Here is a 13,266-nt window from a genome sequence, read left to right as displayed (position 1 = left end):
TTACTGGGGTTAACTCCTGATGTACGTCCAGCCGGGATTATCCCTTCACTCTGTCACTCCAAGCAGAAGGTGCTTGTCAAGAGCAAAGGATAGAGCAGAAGGTGCTCAAAGACAACCCAGTTTTCCCCCTGTGAAGGCCACTACAGTCACTTTAGTATCCTCAGGACACTCTTCACCCTTGGATAACAGATGTTTTTAAGATAATTTAGTTGACTTTATCTGAGGGCAGAAGTTATTTGTTATTTAAGCATTTATGTTCAAGCACTAACGGTACTCTGGGGGTGTGAACTGCGTGTGCAAACACATGGTCATGTCCCTCAACTCACCCATGATCCTCACTGTGAACGCAGCTGACCCAACTAGCATGACTGTAATGTGATTCTTAAATAAAGAGGTAGGAGAGGTGAACTTGGTAGACAACTTGATTTCAAGAAGGATTTTCATTCCCACTCTTTCCCAGCATGGAGAAGTGTACTTGCAGGGGTAGCCTGTACTTCTCCTAAGCGCTCTGCTTGTACAGTCCAGGACAGTGGACTGGCTTCATCAGAGTTTTCACTCCAGTTCCCCTCACCAGCAATAATCCCATAGCTTGGCTATGGTTTTTGACAGAAAGCCAATTACCCAAATTGCTTGGGCAGCACCAGGCTTCCACCTAACAGGGAAACCTGACAAGCGGGTGTCTGCAGGATAGAGAAAAGATGATAGAAGCTGTTGAGAGAGATGGTGAGAAACTCAGCTCATTGGGATTAATGGTTTGCTGTGGGTATTTGTAACAGAAATCTCCTCATTGCTCATACACACTCAATTTTTAGCTCATTTTCCAGTCAAGTAATGCACAAAGTGTCAGCTAATTTGCACTAATGCGTCACGTAATGACAACTTTGCTGTATAGTAAATGTAATGCCAATAACATCACGCAACCCAATGTCTTCCCAAATCCTTCCCCTCCCGGAGCCAAAGGGACTGACCTCCTAGGTCTTACTAGCTTTGGGATCTGCCAAGGGAGCTGCTTACTCACACCGGTTTCTAGACAAGCTGAGTGTCCTGAAGGCAAGGAAACTCCTAACCTGCCTAGAAGCCTGAGGTGACTGGGTGCTGCTAGGCCTGCCTTTTGGCTGGTCTCTCTGTCACTGACAGAGATAAACTTACCTCCAGCGATGAGTTGTACTCATGGTTCAGATCTGCATCTTCGGCTGCTTCCACCAACCTCTAATGCAAGCACACAGAAAGAAAGATGAAGGGGTGCTGTGGAAAGCCCTCCAGAAGCTCTTCCAGCTGTATCAGCCATTGGCACAGTTAGTGAAAAAACACACGACTGCCTCCTTCACCACAACAGTCACAGGGCTATAAACTTTCCCCTTTCCCTTCTTTTCTGCTGACCTGTCATGCTGTGCTGCAACTTTACAGCTTGGAAGGTATATTCACAGCTATTTATTGCCGCGTATATTCACACCTACTTACTCCAGAGTCCCTGCTGTACCCCTGAGCATTCTTAGATATCATAGGACATATACAAACAGAAACATGTCCATTTAGAGAAGCAACAGCCAGAGATTTGATTTCATTTTCCGTGAACCCTTCCAAAAAGCCATGGGAAAGGCATTTCAGACCCAGCCTGATGCCAGTATCTCATCAAAGGGAAAGGCTTTGTGGGAGTCTCAGTCTGGTATTGTTACTGAGACAAAGACCATGACTTGATTTTGTAAAGGGCTCAGCGATGCTGTGGCCATTTATAAGCTCTTACCATTTATGGAAGGCAATATAATCAACTGGTATTCTTGAATATGATGCTTCAGGGCACTAATTCTCAATTGGTACAGACTGGGAAGGAATCCAGCTAAACATGTACATGTTTTCAGAGTTGCACAATCAGCGACAGTCTCAGCAAAACTGCTTTTTGCTCCTTCACAAAGGATAAGGCAATCCAAACATTGGAAAAGTCTGGCTATGAATTCAATGTTATGGGCCAAAGCTCTGGGTCTAAATATGCCCACATTTCACTTTGAGATTGAAATGATGTGTTTCTGGATGACTTTTCCACATTAGATGCCTTAAACAGTCAAGGCTTTGTGACTACAGAAATATGCTTTTCATAGTGGGTAAACATAAGGGAATATGATAGATCCTTAGATGCAAGAAGTCAGAGGGGCCATAACGATTACCTACTCTGATCTCCAACACAGCAACAGCTTAAGACCTCTTGCCACCTCCTCCATGCTTCCCCATGTACACAGCTGGAAATCCAAGCACCTTCCTTGCAGCCTGTGTTCAGGGGCTGCAGGAATTTCCCCTGAGCCACACACACAGCTGAAACAAGCTACTAGTCTTCAATAGCCAGAGTGCATTATACAAGGATGAACTTATTTTTTACTTGTGAGAGGTTTTTTTTCCTCTTCAAACAGCTCTTTTCTTCTAAAAGAGTCTTCGTCCCCTCACATTTATTCCTAGACTTTGTTTTTATCTTATTTCCTACTTCGAGTTGAGGGAGAAGCCAGCATTCCCTTGTCTGAACGCCCACATCCTCCCACCAGTGTCTACTTAAAGCTCAGATTGAGCAGCCAGCTGCACCAGCAGGCATTTGCTTGAGTAAGGAAGTCCTCATGCAACCTCTGCGCCCACACACTGCTGGTACAAGCAGGAGGCCTGCGTCTACAGCTCTGGGGCTGACAGGAGAGGACTTCCTTCCCAAAACCCCCTGGTCATACCTCAACGGCTTCGACCTTCCTACGGAGCATGCTTTCCATCTGCTCTGAGAACTTCTTCACCAGCTCCAAGCCGTCCACCTCTTTGATCTTCAGAGTTGGCTCCACATCTTTGTACTTCTACCCAAGGGAAAGTAGAAAATCCTGCTGAGCAGGAGGCTCATAAGGAGAGGCGCGAATCTATTATTGTTAGCTGGGTATTGTCTTTGGTGAAGAAAGATGGGTTGAAAGAACTGTCTGATTTACCACCTTCTCCCATCTTTGCCTTTCGTTGCTTTTCACCCCGTAATTTAGGTGTGTGCAGATCACTGGCCATAACACAAAGCATTTTGACTTAAGTAAAAGCAACCAACCCTATTGTCAGCTTGCGGCTGTTGAAAACAACAACGTACCTGAAGCTATTGGTGCCTACAAATAAGAAAGAGAAATGAAGGCCGACTTTTGAAAACCTAAAATACACATTGTGCTTACATCCACAATAGCATTGCCCAGGGAGGTTGTGGATGCCCCATCCCTGGAGGTGTTCAAGGCCAGGCTGGGTGGGGCTGTGAGCAGCCTGGTCTAGTGGGAGGTGTCCCTGCCCATGGCAGGGGGGTTGGAACTAGATGATCTTTAAGGTCCCTTCCAACCTGAACCATTCTACGATTCCATGCATTGCATACCTGAAATTTACTTAAGGCAGTGGGAGGCACAAGGCTATGGAGCTGTACACTGTCATTACATCCCCTACTATGTCATATGTGCTCTGGGGCACTAGTGGGAGAGATGTCATGCCAGTGCATGTCCTGTCCTCCCACAGTGCCATCATATCTGTAGGGTAACTTGTCAGGTCTCCAGCAAGAAGAGTCTGCTCAGTGCTTAGGGTAGGAGACTGCCAAGGAAAGGTCAGCGAGACAGTTACGATGCTCCTTATTCAGCACGTATGAGCATGCTTTGGGCCAAGAGCAGCAGAGGGGCGATTCCCAGAAACTAGGAATTACGAGCATGGCTACTCAGTACTGCCTCCACTGGGAGAGGTGCCGTAATGAGGAGCATCTGGATCTGACAGCTTTAGAGATAACTGGTTTCTTCTGACCACGTTTCGTATAACCTGGACATTAAAAACCTGAGCGTACTCCCAAACCAGGTAACTGTAATCTGCCTCCCTAAATCTGCACTTTCAAGACTGGATACAATGGCTTTTATTTCTGCTTTTAAAAAATCCCAAAGCTAACAGAGATAGGCAGAAAGGAAGAGGAAAAAACCTTGCAAAAGGACACAATATGATTAGCCTCTTTCAGAAAAGACAAAGCCTTATCTCCCCAGCAATGTGGAAGTGCAAAGGCAGCTGACTGAATTTTCCTGGTCCCTCATCATCATTTCTGTCTGCAGTATATACACATCCCCTCCATCTTCATGTAGTATTAGTGCCACAGCAGCAATCTCAGCTGGGGCCGGGCTTCTTGTGCTGGTACAAAATAAGGTGGTGAAAAGGGTAAGGGGATGGCAGGGGCTTCAGTGGCACTTTTGAACTAGAAGAAAGCGGGAGGGAAGGACTTTGCATGTCTTTAGGGTGAGCGAGTGGATCTCCTTTTGTTCAAGAAGCTCATTGACCACCCAGGGAAGGCATCTCAACAAGCAGCAGAGTAAGAAACGCCTCAAGGATGGGGCGGGCTGAGGAGGTCAGACAGAAATAGCAGCAGCATCCAGCCTGCAGCAGGCATGGCGGGGAGGCTGATCGCTCTGTCTGGTGTGATTAACAGCAAGGGTTTTACTGGATTAAAAACGCCAGGCCTTGCATCCCCTCTGCTGCAGCTGGGTAGCGGGGATGGGCGGGGGAAGAGGAGGAAGAGGTCAGGTTGAACACAAAGGTTGGCGTAACCATGCTGCCGAAAGAGGCATGTGCAACAGCCACCCCCCCGCCCCGACCGAGGTCCCTGGCGGCTGAGATCCCAGACGGTGCCTGTCCCATTTAGCTCCATGTCATGGTTTCGTTGGGAGGGAAGTGATCTCTGTCACGCTAGGCTTTAATCAGGCCCTCCTCAGCAGGGAGGGTGGGTGGGGGGGAGCAGGGGTAGGAGGGTAATCTCTCCTGGGAAAGCTAGCGAAGGGGGGGACCACACCAGCACGGGCAAGCACGCACTTTACAAAGTGACCTGCCGCCAGTCACCTCGGGTCATATCTTGAATTAAAAAGAACAGGGCTCTCTACCTCTGAGTTATTTTGTTTGTGCTTTTGACACATCGACAAGTAGATGCTGCTAGGGTAAAAGTAATCACGAGCCATCTGCTAATACTGTATACGTGTCCCAGCCCTGGGAACCAGCCAGAGCCGGGAAGACAAAAAAAAAAAAAAAAACACAACAAAAAAACCCAAAAAACCCCCAAAAAAACCCAAAAAAACAAAACAAAAGAGCCCCCTAAAAAACCTTCTGCAAAGTTTCACTTGCCTGCAAGGAATATACCAGGTTTGAGCTCAGATCCCCTTTGAGCTTTTTTCCTACAAGCCATCCAGCAAACCATTTTGTATCTGTTTTCCTGCCACTAAAGTCTCCTAATATTAATGAATATTCACTGCGAGAGTTCCCAAAGGTGGGCAACAGAGCAGTAGCGGTGATTTCATTAGTGTTACCAGACACCATGGCTGAAAGCACGCAGCAAATGTAAACACAGGTGATTGTAGCCAACCAAGATTAACCTGTAAAACCTGAATTTAGGGTCCAGTTTATCAGATCATTATAATTTACAGAATAGAAATCAGCTACAGGCTTGGGAGAACTGGCTGAAAGGATCTGGTGTTGAAAAGGGGCCAAAAAGTTAACTCTGATCTAAGACAAAACTGTTTTCATATTCATCTAGTACTTAGTATTCCCTTAAAACAGCAGAAGCAACTAATTATGATTCTCTTTCCACAGCGATGGGGGTGGTGATTCAAACGTGGAAGTTTCAGGATTCAGTATCCTAAGTTTTTTCTGTGAACAGAGATACGACACCAAATATAATTTCTTGTTCCCACCTCCATGAAATTTAGCCCATTGAAGTACACAGTGTTACATTACTCACTCCTAGTGAAACTATATTAAGAGTGTGAAAGACATTCCTTTCATCTTCACCCAGGAATATGTCTTGACTGAACTTCTTTAATTTGTCTGTTCTTTGCCACGTAGTTATTTGTAGTGCTTTCTAGTAATTACATAGCTGGAGCCAAGCCCTGCTGTCCTTTCTCAGCCCTTTCCCCCAGGGAAGGCAATCGGCACCTCAGCTACAGAAGGAAGCAGGAGGTAAGTCTCAGAAACACTTAAACTACATCATTAACATAGTAGAAGAAAAATCAGGTTTTGGGTCTGAAGTTGATAGTGTTTCTGTCACTTGGAAGCAAGCTCTGAGAAGCCCGGAACCGCCAGGATATCCTCCTGGCTTAGCTGCCATCGGTGGCCCCAGCCCTTTGGTCACTGCCTGGCCAACTGCAGCAGCAGGACTAAGGCAAACAGACTTAAGAAGCCACAGGTTCAAACTTTCTGTTCCTTAGCTCTGGGAGATGCTACTGCCCTCCTCCTGCTCAGCCTTTCACATGGCCTCTTTGCTCCGGCTGTATTGCCCCCAGCTGTCCTAGAACCCAGCCAGCATTTTAATGCAGAACCATCACCTCTGAGCCAGGATGATATGCCGGACAAGCGTGCAAGCTTATCTTAACTTCTGCTGCACGTTGGTCAAAAGAATACAATGAATGCTTCAGCCATCAAGCTAAAAACGCTCTTCAGCTTTTGCTGCCTCTGTGAGGTTTAATTTGATGATATCTTGACTGCTTGGGACGGAGAACAACCTAGGGGCTTTCTCAGAGCTCTCTGATCCAGGGTGAGAACCTGCCCTTGTGGACTCAAGAGACGTCTACTGGCTCACCAGGTCCCTGAGAGCAATAAAGCCGTTAAGAAATTGAGTGTTTGGGTTTGCAACATGATATTAGGGTACTTCTGGGGGAAAACCAAAAAACCCCAAAGAAATCCAAACAAACTCAAAGCTGCAAAAGGAAATTTATGCTAAATATTAAAAAGAAGGTTTACATGCAAAACATTCAGTAACTGAAAAATTATGATTCCCAAAGCAACAATAAGCAAGTTACTTCAAGCCTATTAGGCACAAGAGAGACATGAAGTCAAATTTGAAAGGTGCTGTTATCCCTCAGTTTGTATTTCCTCAAAGGCAAAACGCCCACCAACTTAAACAAGCACCAAGGAAAAAAATCCTCTGGACCTCTACACTGTGCTCCCCACCCTTCTGCTGGTCTGCGTATACTCATGCACACAGAGAAATATTTCGTATTTCAAAGAGGCAATGGCCCCAAAAAAGAAAGGTGCCTGGGGAGCACACACGTTTGGATTTCCAGACTCGGTACCTTTTGCTCCCCAGGCCTGACTTGCCCACAGTCCGTGCCAGTGCGGTGATCTACATAAAGCCATTTGGGGTCTGCCAAGGAGCATCTCATGGGGCACGAAAACGTTGCCTATTAGTCAAAGATTTGTCTGTGCCCTCCTGAAGCTGTCCTTCTGCAGTGCTGTAGGTGTCAGCAATTCAGAGGGAGACGTCCAGGATGGTTCCTTCTTTGAGACACTGGTTTGTGAGAAGGTGTCCCACCAGTGCTTACTAAAGAAATGGAGACTGAGAGAAGGACTGAACTGGGTGCTGGCTGGTTCTCTCCTCTTTCCCTAGTCCCAGGCAAATAAGGGGACATCCCTGGCTCAAGGAGTAGGCCTTGAGGAGTGAAATGTAAACCTGAGCTGTTTAAACAGCTGGAAGTGTTCAAGGCCAGGCTGGATGGGGCTTTGAGCGGCCTGATCTCGTGGGAGGTGTCCCTGCCCATGGCAGGGGGCTTGGAACTAGATGATCTTTAAGGTCCCTTCCAACCAAAACAATTCTATAATTCTATGAAACTGTTAGTAAAGTTTGGGCAGGGCACAAGAAGCATTTAGGAGGTGACTCTGCTGGAGAGCATTAACAGATCAAGGTTAGATCAAGCTCATTTGTACCCCCTGCTGGAAGTGGAGACAGTGACTTACTGAAGGGCATTTTCCCCTCCGAGTCACTGGTGACACTGTGTCCCGCTCAGGGGTGTCCAGAGACTGTGCAAAGCACGGTCGGTCTGTGCTGCGTCCAGGCCCCAACATGTGCAAGAGCAAACCAGACGCCTTCCCCTCTCCAAGAGGAAAGCCGTGTGGATGTGGGCTGGGGCAGGCAAGTGCAATTATTTCGTAAGCCACTCAGAGCACCAGGGAAACGTAGCTCTGCCTTGACATGAATGTTAGATTGGATTTGGTTACATTCAGGCTTCTTTTTCATCAGAAATTAGTTTTCTTTGCTTCTAGTGAATTACACCATAATCTGATAGAGCTGTGAACTTTTGTGCAAGATTTAGTTGCTATGACTGACATTTTTAGTAGTACTATAGTAACATCTACAGGTCTCCTACCCCAAAGAGGTCATGGTCCCAAGAGTCAAAACAGTTTGGACAGAGGGAGATGAAATGTCCTGGTGCAACATCTCCAGAGGGCCAACACAGCACAGCTATCTTGACATGCACCTCAGTGCCGCATCTGGCATCCTTGGCCTCCACTGTTAAGTTTTGCAGCGCTGGTATTTTCAAGTTAAGCCCTGTTCTGCTTAGTCCCACTGATTTTTGGATCTTAAGGAACACGAACCTCCTTAATCTGTTAGTAGAAGTAGCCACAGAAGCAGTGCAAGCAGGTGTGCTGAAGCACACCTATACAGCATCAGATACCTGACTATCAAATAATCCTAATCTGCATCTCCTGCCCACTGAAGGTGCCCAGAGGTGCCTCAGCACGTCACTTTGCCTCTGGCAATTATTGCTTGGGGACTCCATGGAAGAATAGGCAATGCGGAAGCATCATCAAAACTGCTAAAAGCCAAACTTTTCCCTGTATTGGTATCATACCACAGCTGCCTCATGGTTAGGGCAGGAAGCACCTATATCAGTGCTGACAATTTTTTATTGCTAGGTGGCACATTCCTCCTAAGAAGAGCTGATGGTTGGCATAGACCTTTGTGATGGATGCTGAAGGCCTTCCTTGGCCAAGCCTAGCAAAGGCGATGCTGCAGGAGCCTCTCCCTTTCTCCAGGCAGAAAGCAGCACTGTGGGGACAGGGAAACAGGGGGCTCAGCAGCAGGGCAAGGCAAATAATGTCCAGGTCCCTTTTTTTACACTGGGTTGTGGGTGTTATTACTAATAAGAGGACAGAAATCAGACACCTAGAAAGCCTAAGGGGCAACGCATGGCTTGTGTTGAAGAGAAGAATCAGAGAAGGAGTAAAGAACCAGATGGCCACATGAGGTGGAGAGGGGACAGCATCCCTTCAGATGCACTCAGCTGCCACCAGGTCCCTGAGCAGCACTTGGGAGGTTCTGATCCATACAGCGCTGCTGCCTCAGTGCGGAGTTCACAGAGCCTGAAAAGAGCAGGCTTTCACTTCTGACTTCACCAGTCGAGGTAACAGGGCAACTTCTTTACAGCTGAAAATGGGTAAATTTACTTAAAGCCCGTGCAGGTGCACCCTTTAATGCTGGTGGGGAGTTTAGCACAGCGACGCCTGTTGTTTGGTGACCCAGGCAGGCAGAGTTCTGCACCTCCAGAAGATCATGGTTTCTAGGGCACCTGCCTCAGAGACCTTGTCCAAAACAGACTTTTAAAGGCACGATGCAAAGAATTGGTGAGTGTCTGGAGGAAGACAGATGAGGAAGCAGGAATAAACAAGAGTGCCAGCTGGAGAGCTGCAGGAGGGGACAACGGGGTATGATGAGCAGGAGGAGAGGGACTGATATGCACTAAGGAAAGGAGGAGTGAAGAATCAGCGTGGAAGGGCATGAACAATCAGGAGTACTGTTAAAAAGTATTTTTAAGAAATGGAGCAATTTAAGTGGCAGTTGGCCATGTCTCATGAAAGCAGGAAAGGCATTAAATGGATCCCCCTCTCCAGTTCATGGAGAATGGCCACAGGGCATCACGCTACTTATGGATATGAACCTGCCTGGTTTTGAAAGTTCTCTGGAGACCTGTGTGGTTTGCTCTCCTCTACCCCAGGGGGAAACCTTGAAGGGCCACATGGGGAGATGATGCAAAGCCAAGGGAACCCTCACAGATTTTGCCTACCTTCTGCAACAGGAGAGAGCCTGAATACTTAGTCACAATGGAGTACAGCTCCCCACCAAAGGCATCTGCCCAAGACTTCACCCTAAAAAGAGGAAAAAAGGAAAATCAGTGTTAATAATTCAAAGTCAGCAGAACGATTTGTTTCTTCAGACAGGGAAAACTCCATCTTCCTGAGTATGAACCCCCCCCATATTTCTCTAGGCCCCTATAGTGACTATGGCAATGCTTTCTCCCTGAGTTGCTAGCCAGACAAGCTGTAGGGCAGGAGGCAAGCGCTGCTCTTGGACATTCTGCCCAGGAGAAACACTGAGTTCTGCTGGTCTCAGTCACTACATTTTGACTCAGAGTGGAATTTGTCTCGCCTAACTTTAGAGGTATGAAAGTTGTACATTTGGTCTTAGATATCATCTGGTTTCCTCTATTGTTAATGAAGTGCAACGAATAGCTCCGCAGGCACTTATTTGTCTTCACTGATTGCAGACGGAGCCTGGAGTGAAGGGCTAGACACCTGATGTCAAGTCTGCTGAAGAGAAATAAGTGTCAGACCTGAAAGAAATTGTCAAGATTCACCCCTTGGATTCAGTTCCTAGAGCTGCGTGAGGCAGAGACTAACAAGCCAGATGAATTTGCTGCTCTCAGTGGAGATACTACGGCTTGATAATGCCAGAGTAGATTATGCACCTCATCATTGTAGAGCACTACTCACATTTGTGCCATCCTGTAAATAACTGATGATAGCAATACCACATGGAGACCATAAGGATGTTGAAGAGCAGCCTGAACACCAAGCCATCCAAATCAAAATAGATGGCTCTCGTAATTGACAGAGCACTTCATCAGAAATCTGTTACATGATTCGCATTAGGCAGTTCCACCTACACACAGTTCCTTCGACAAAGATTCACTTAGGAGAGATTTATTTAATGGAATAAATGGCCTCCTCCACTTACCAGAATACACTACTTGTTTACGGGGTGCAGAGTCTTACCTATGGCTTCCAGTAGATTTCTTCCAGCCCTAAGCGGCCTTTAACCTCAGGGCCTGTTTTCCCAGTACATTGCACCACTTTCATGGCAGAATAACGTGCCAGCATAGAGATGAGCTCTGGAGTAAAGCCAGCACAGCAATGGTGGAAAAACCACAACAGCTAACTTTAGCCTAGGAAAGCCTGTTTAGGCTCCCCTCTTGCAAATAGAGACAGATAGGCAGCTATAGCGGGTGATTTGGAGCAGACATAAGGCTTCTACTCTGAACTGCACCTCTCTGCTGCCTATAAAAGGAGTATAATGAGAGTGGGTGCCCTTTTAAATCACTCCTTAATTGGGAAGGAGGCATTCATTTCTAACCACTGAGTGTGATCCAGCTGAACTCAATAAGAAGAAGGCTGCTGCTTTTCCCCAACCCCCCTCCCCCCCTTTTTTTTTGTCATTATGCTCTGTATCTTATTTTGACACCAAAAGCTTTTATCTTTTCATTTCATTCTCAGAGAAAAAAGAATACGGGTACTGGCTAGGAGGCCAAGATTTATTGCCCCATGTCAGAGTTATGCTAGCAAGCCTAGAATCAAAGAGGAAAGCAGAAACAGGGAACCCATGGGATGCTTTCCTGTTAGTTGCAGTGACTAACGCATTCCCAGAGGTATGAGGATCTCTGAATCAACACTTAACTCGATGCCCATCTGCTGGTTTTATAACTTTTATGTACGAGACGTTTTGTGCTGATATTAATTAATATTCTCCAGTCTCCTGACCTTTTACCGTCGAAAGAGAGAACCTGAACATGAAGTTTGGGGTAGTAATTTTCACAGGGAGGTTTATTTTTACCCTATTTTCCCCGCAAAAAAACCCCAAAGTGCGTGTGATCCTGGTCTTTCTGGTTTGTGTCGTGTCTGTGGCCGTGCGTGTGCCCCTGTTCCTCCCAGCCCTCGTCATTTTTCAACCCAGCAGGGTGGAAGAGTCTGTGATATTCATTTCTGACTAGTGGGTGAGGTTGGGCAGCTTCAGCAGAAAGGTGCTATTTTTGAGGTAAAAGCTCGAGTTGCCATACGAGCTTAGCAATGACCAGTCGGCAGAGAAGCCAGCCACGGACAGAGTTTCATAGAAAACGCAGCCCTGCTGCTCGGGGATCTGCTCGTTTGTGGAGTCCTTAAGTCCACCATGACTTGGCATTCTCCGCTTTCGTAACAACAGGAAAAGGGAAGGAGGGTTTTTAGCCTTTGAAGATGCGGCAAAAGAAGCCTAAATATACGAACCTTGAAACTTCCAGTAGCAGCAGAACTCGAGGATAAAAGTGTCGGGATTTGTGTAATTTCACCATTTCTGTGTGGGCGCCCCAGGTGTTGGATGCTCAGCCAGGGAGGGCTTTCCCAGCCCACCCCAGGCAGCAGCCCCACAGACACTTCTGAGCCACCGCTCCGGCTCGGGGGCTGATGTTTCTGCTGTTCTCGAAGCAGTTCTGTGAGATGTCAGGCTGCAAAACCCACTCGCCTGGGGAGAGGCAAAGGGGGCGAGGAGGAGGAAAGAGGCGCAAAGGCAGGGGGGAGCAGGGAGAGGGGCAGGGACTGGCAGCTTCGGAGGGCTGGCTGGAAAGTGAGGGGGCACAGAGGAATGAGAGGGCACAAAGGTCCCGAAGCCCTGCGTGACAGCGCTGAAAGGTGGCTAATTAAAAATATATGGTGGCATTTTATGGAAGTTGAAAAGGAAGCAAGTGCAGAGGCAGAAACACGCTGGCATTTACATATTTAAAAGACAATTATTTGCCAGGGAAGGGAGTGACCTTAGAGTGCTGGGAAGTTAAGAGCAGCCTACGGAATTTAAATAGGTTTCTTTGTTTTATTTCATAAACAGGTGAGAGAAAAGGTCAGTCTAAAATTCATCAGGTTGCAGAGAAACTTCACCTCAGGCTGGTGGCTCTGTGAACTCAGGAGCAGATGTATAGAGGCAGTAGGGGCAGCCTAAAGAGGCCAGACCAGGTTGATCTTCACCTCTCCCACCAGCATTTCCTCATGTTTCTGGTACCCCAAAAAGTAAAGGCTGAGCAGCCAGCCCCAAATCCTCACCATCCTCACAACTGCAAGCACTTCTGCCTATGCCATGGCCAGTTTACGAGCAGCACAGTGTCCGGGAGGAAAGAGGAGGTGGTTTCTGTGCTGAACCTGCGCCCCAGAAGCGTTGCTAGTAATTGACTGCGCAGATTTTCTTTTTGCACCGCTGGGGTTAAAGCTGAGTGCACTTGGCAAAGATGGGAACGAGCTGGCGATGAACCGAGCACAGTGCCGCAAAGCCAGGCGTGACTTGGGGAGCAGCACAGGCCGACTTAGCCTTGTGTCACTCAGCTGTGATTGAATACAGCTGGGGTTTAAAAGCCTCTGGTTTTGTGTCCCCAAAACGTCCCTGTGTAATCTATGGAGCAGGTCCATTTGCTG

The 13,266-nt window shown here is 47.2% G+C and overlaps 1 protein-coding gene across 1 annotated transcript in view; it reads right to left on the bottom strand.

The window, feature by feature from the left end:
• The window catches only part of CACNA2D4 (calcium voltage-gated channel auxiliary subunit alpha2delta 4), a 132,559-nt gene that overhangs the window by 117,188 nt on the left and 2,105 nt on the right, over positions 1-13,266 (bottom strand). Inside the window, exons 2-4 of the mRNA XM_063318533.1 lie at positions 9,843-9,924; positions 2,706-2,822; positions 1,150-1,209 (exon numbers count right to left, since the gene is read on the bottom strand). Of these exons, the coding sequence (XP_063174603.1) occupies positions 1,150-1,209; positions 2,706-2,822; positions 9,843-9,924 (259 nt within the window). The remainder of the gene's footprint in view (positions 1-1,149; positions 1,210-2,705; positions 2,823-9,842; positions 9,925-13,266) is intronic.

Source organism: Chroicocephalus ridibundus, chromosome 1 (assembly GCF_963924245.1).
Source record: "Chroicocephalus ridibundus chromosome 1, bChrRid1.1, whole genome shotgun sequence".
NCBI classification, from domain to species: Eukaryota; Metazoa; Chordata; class Aves; order Charadriiformes; family Laridae; genus Chroicocephalus; species Chroicocephalus ridibundus.
This window is presented reverse-complemented; position numbering and strand designations above follow the sequence as displayed.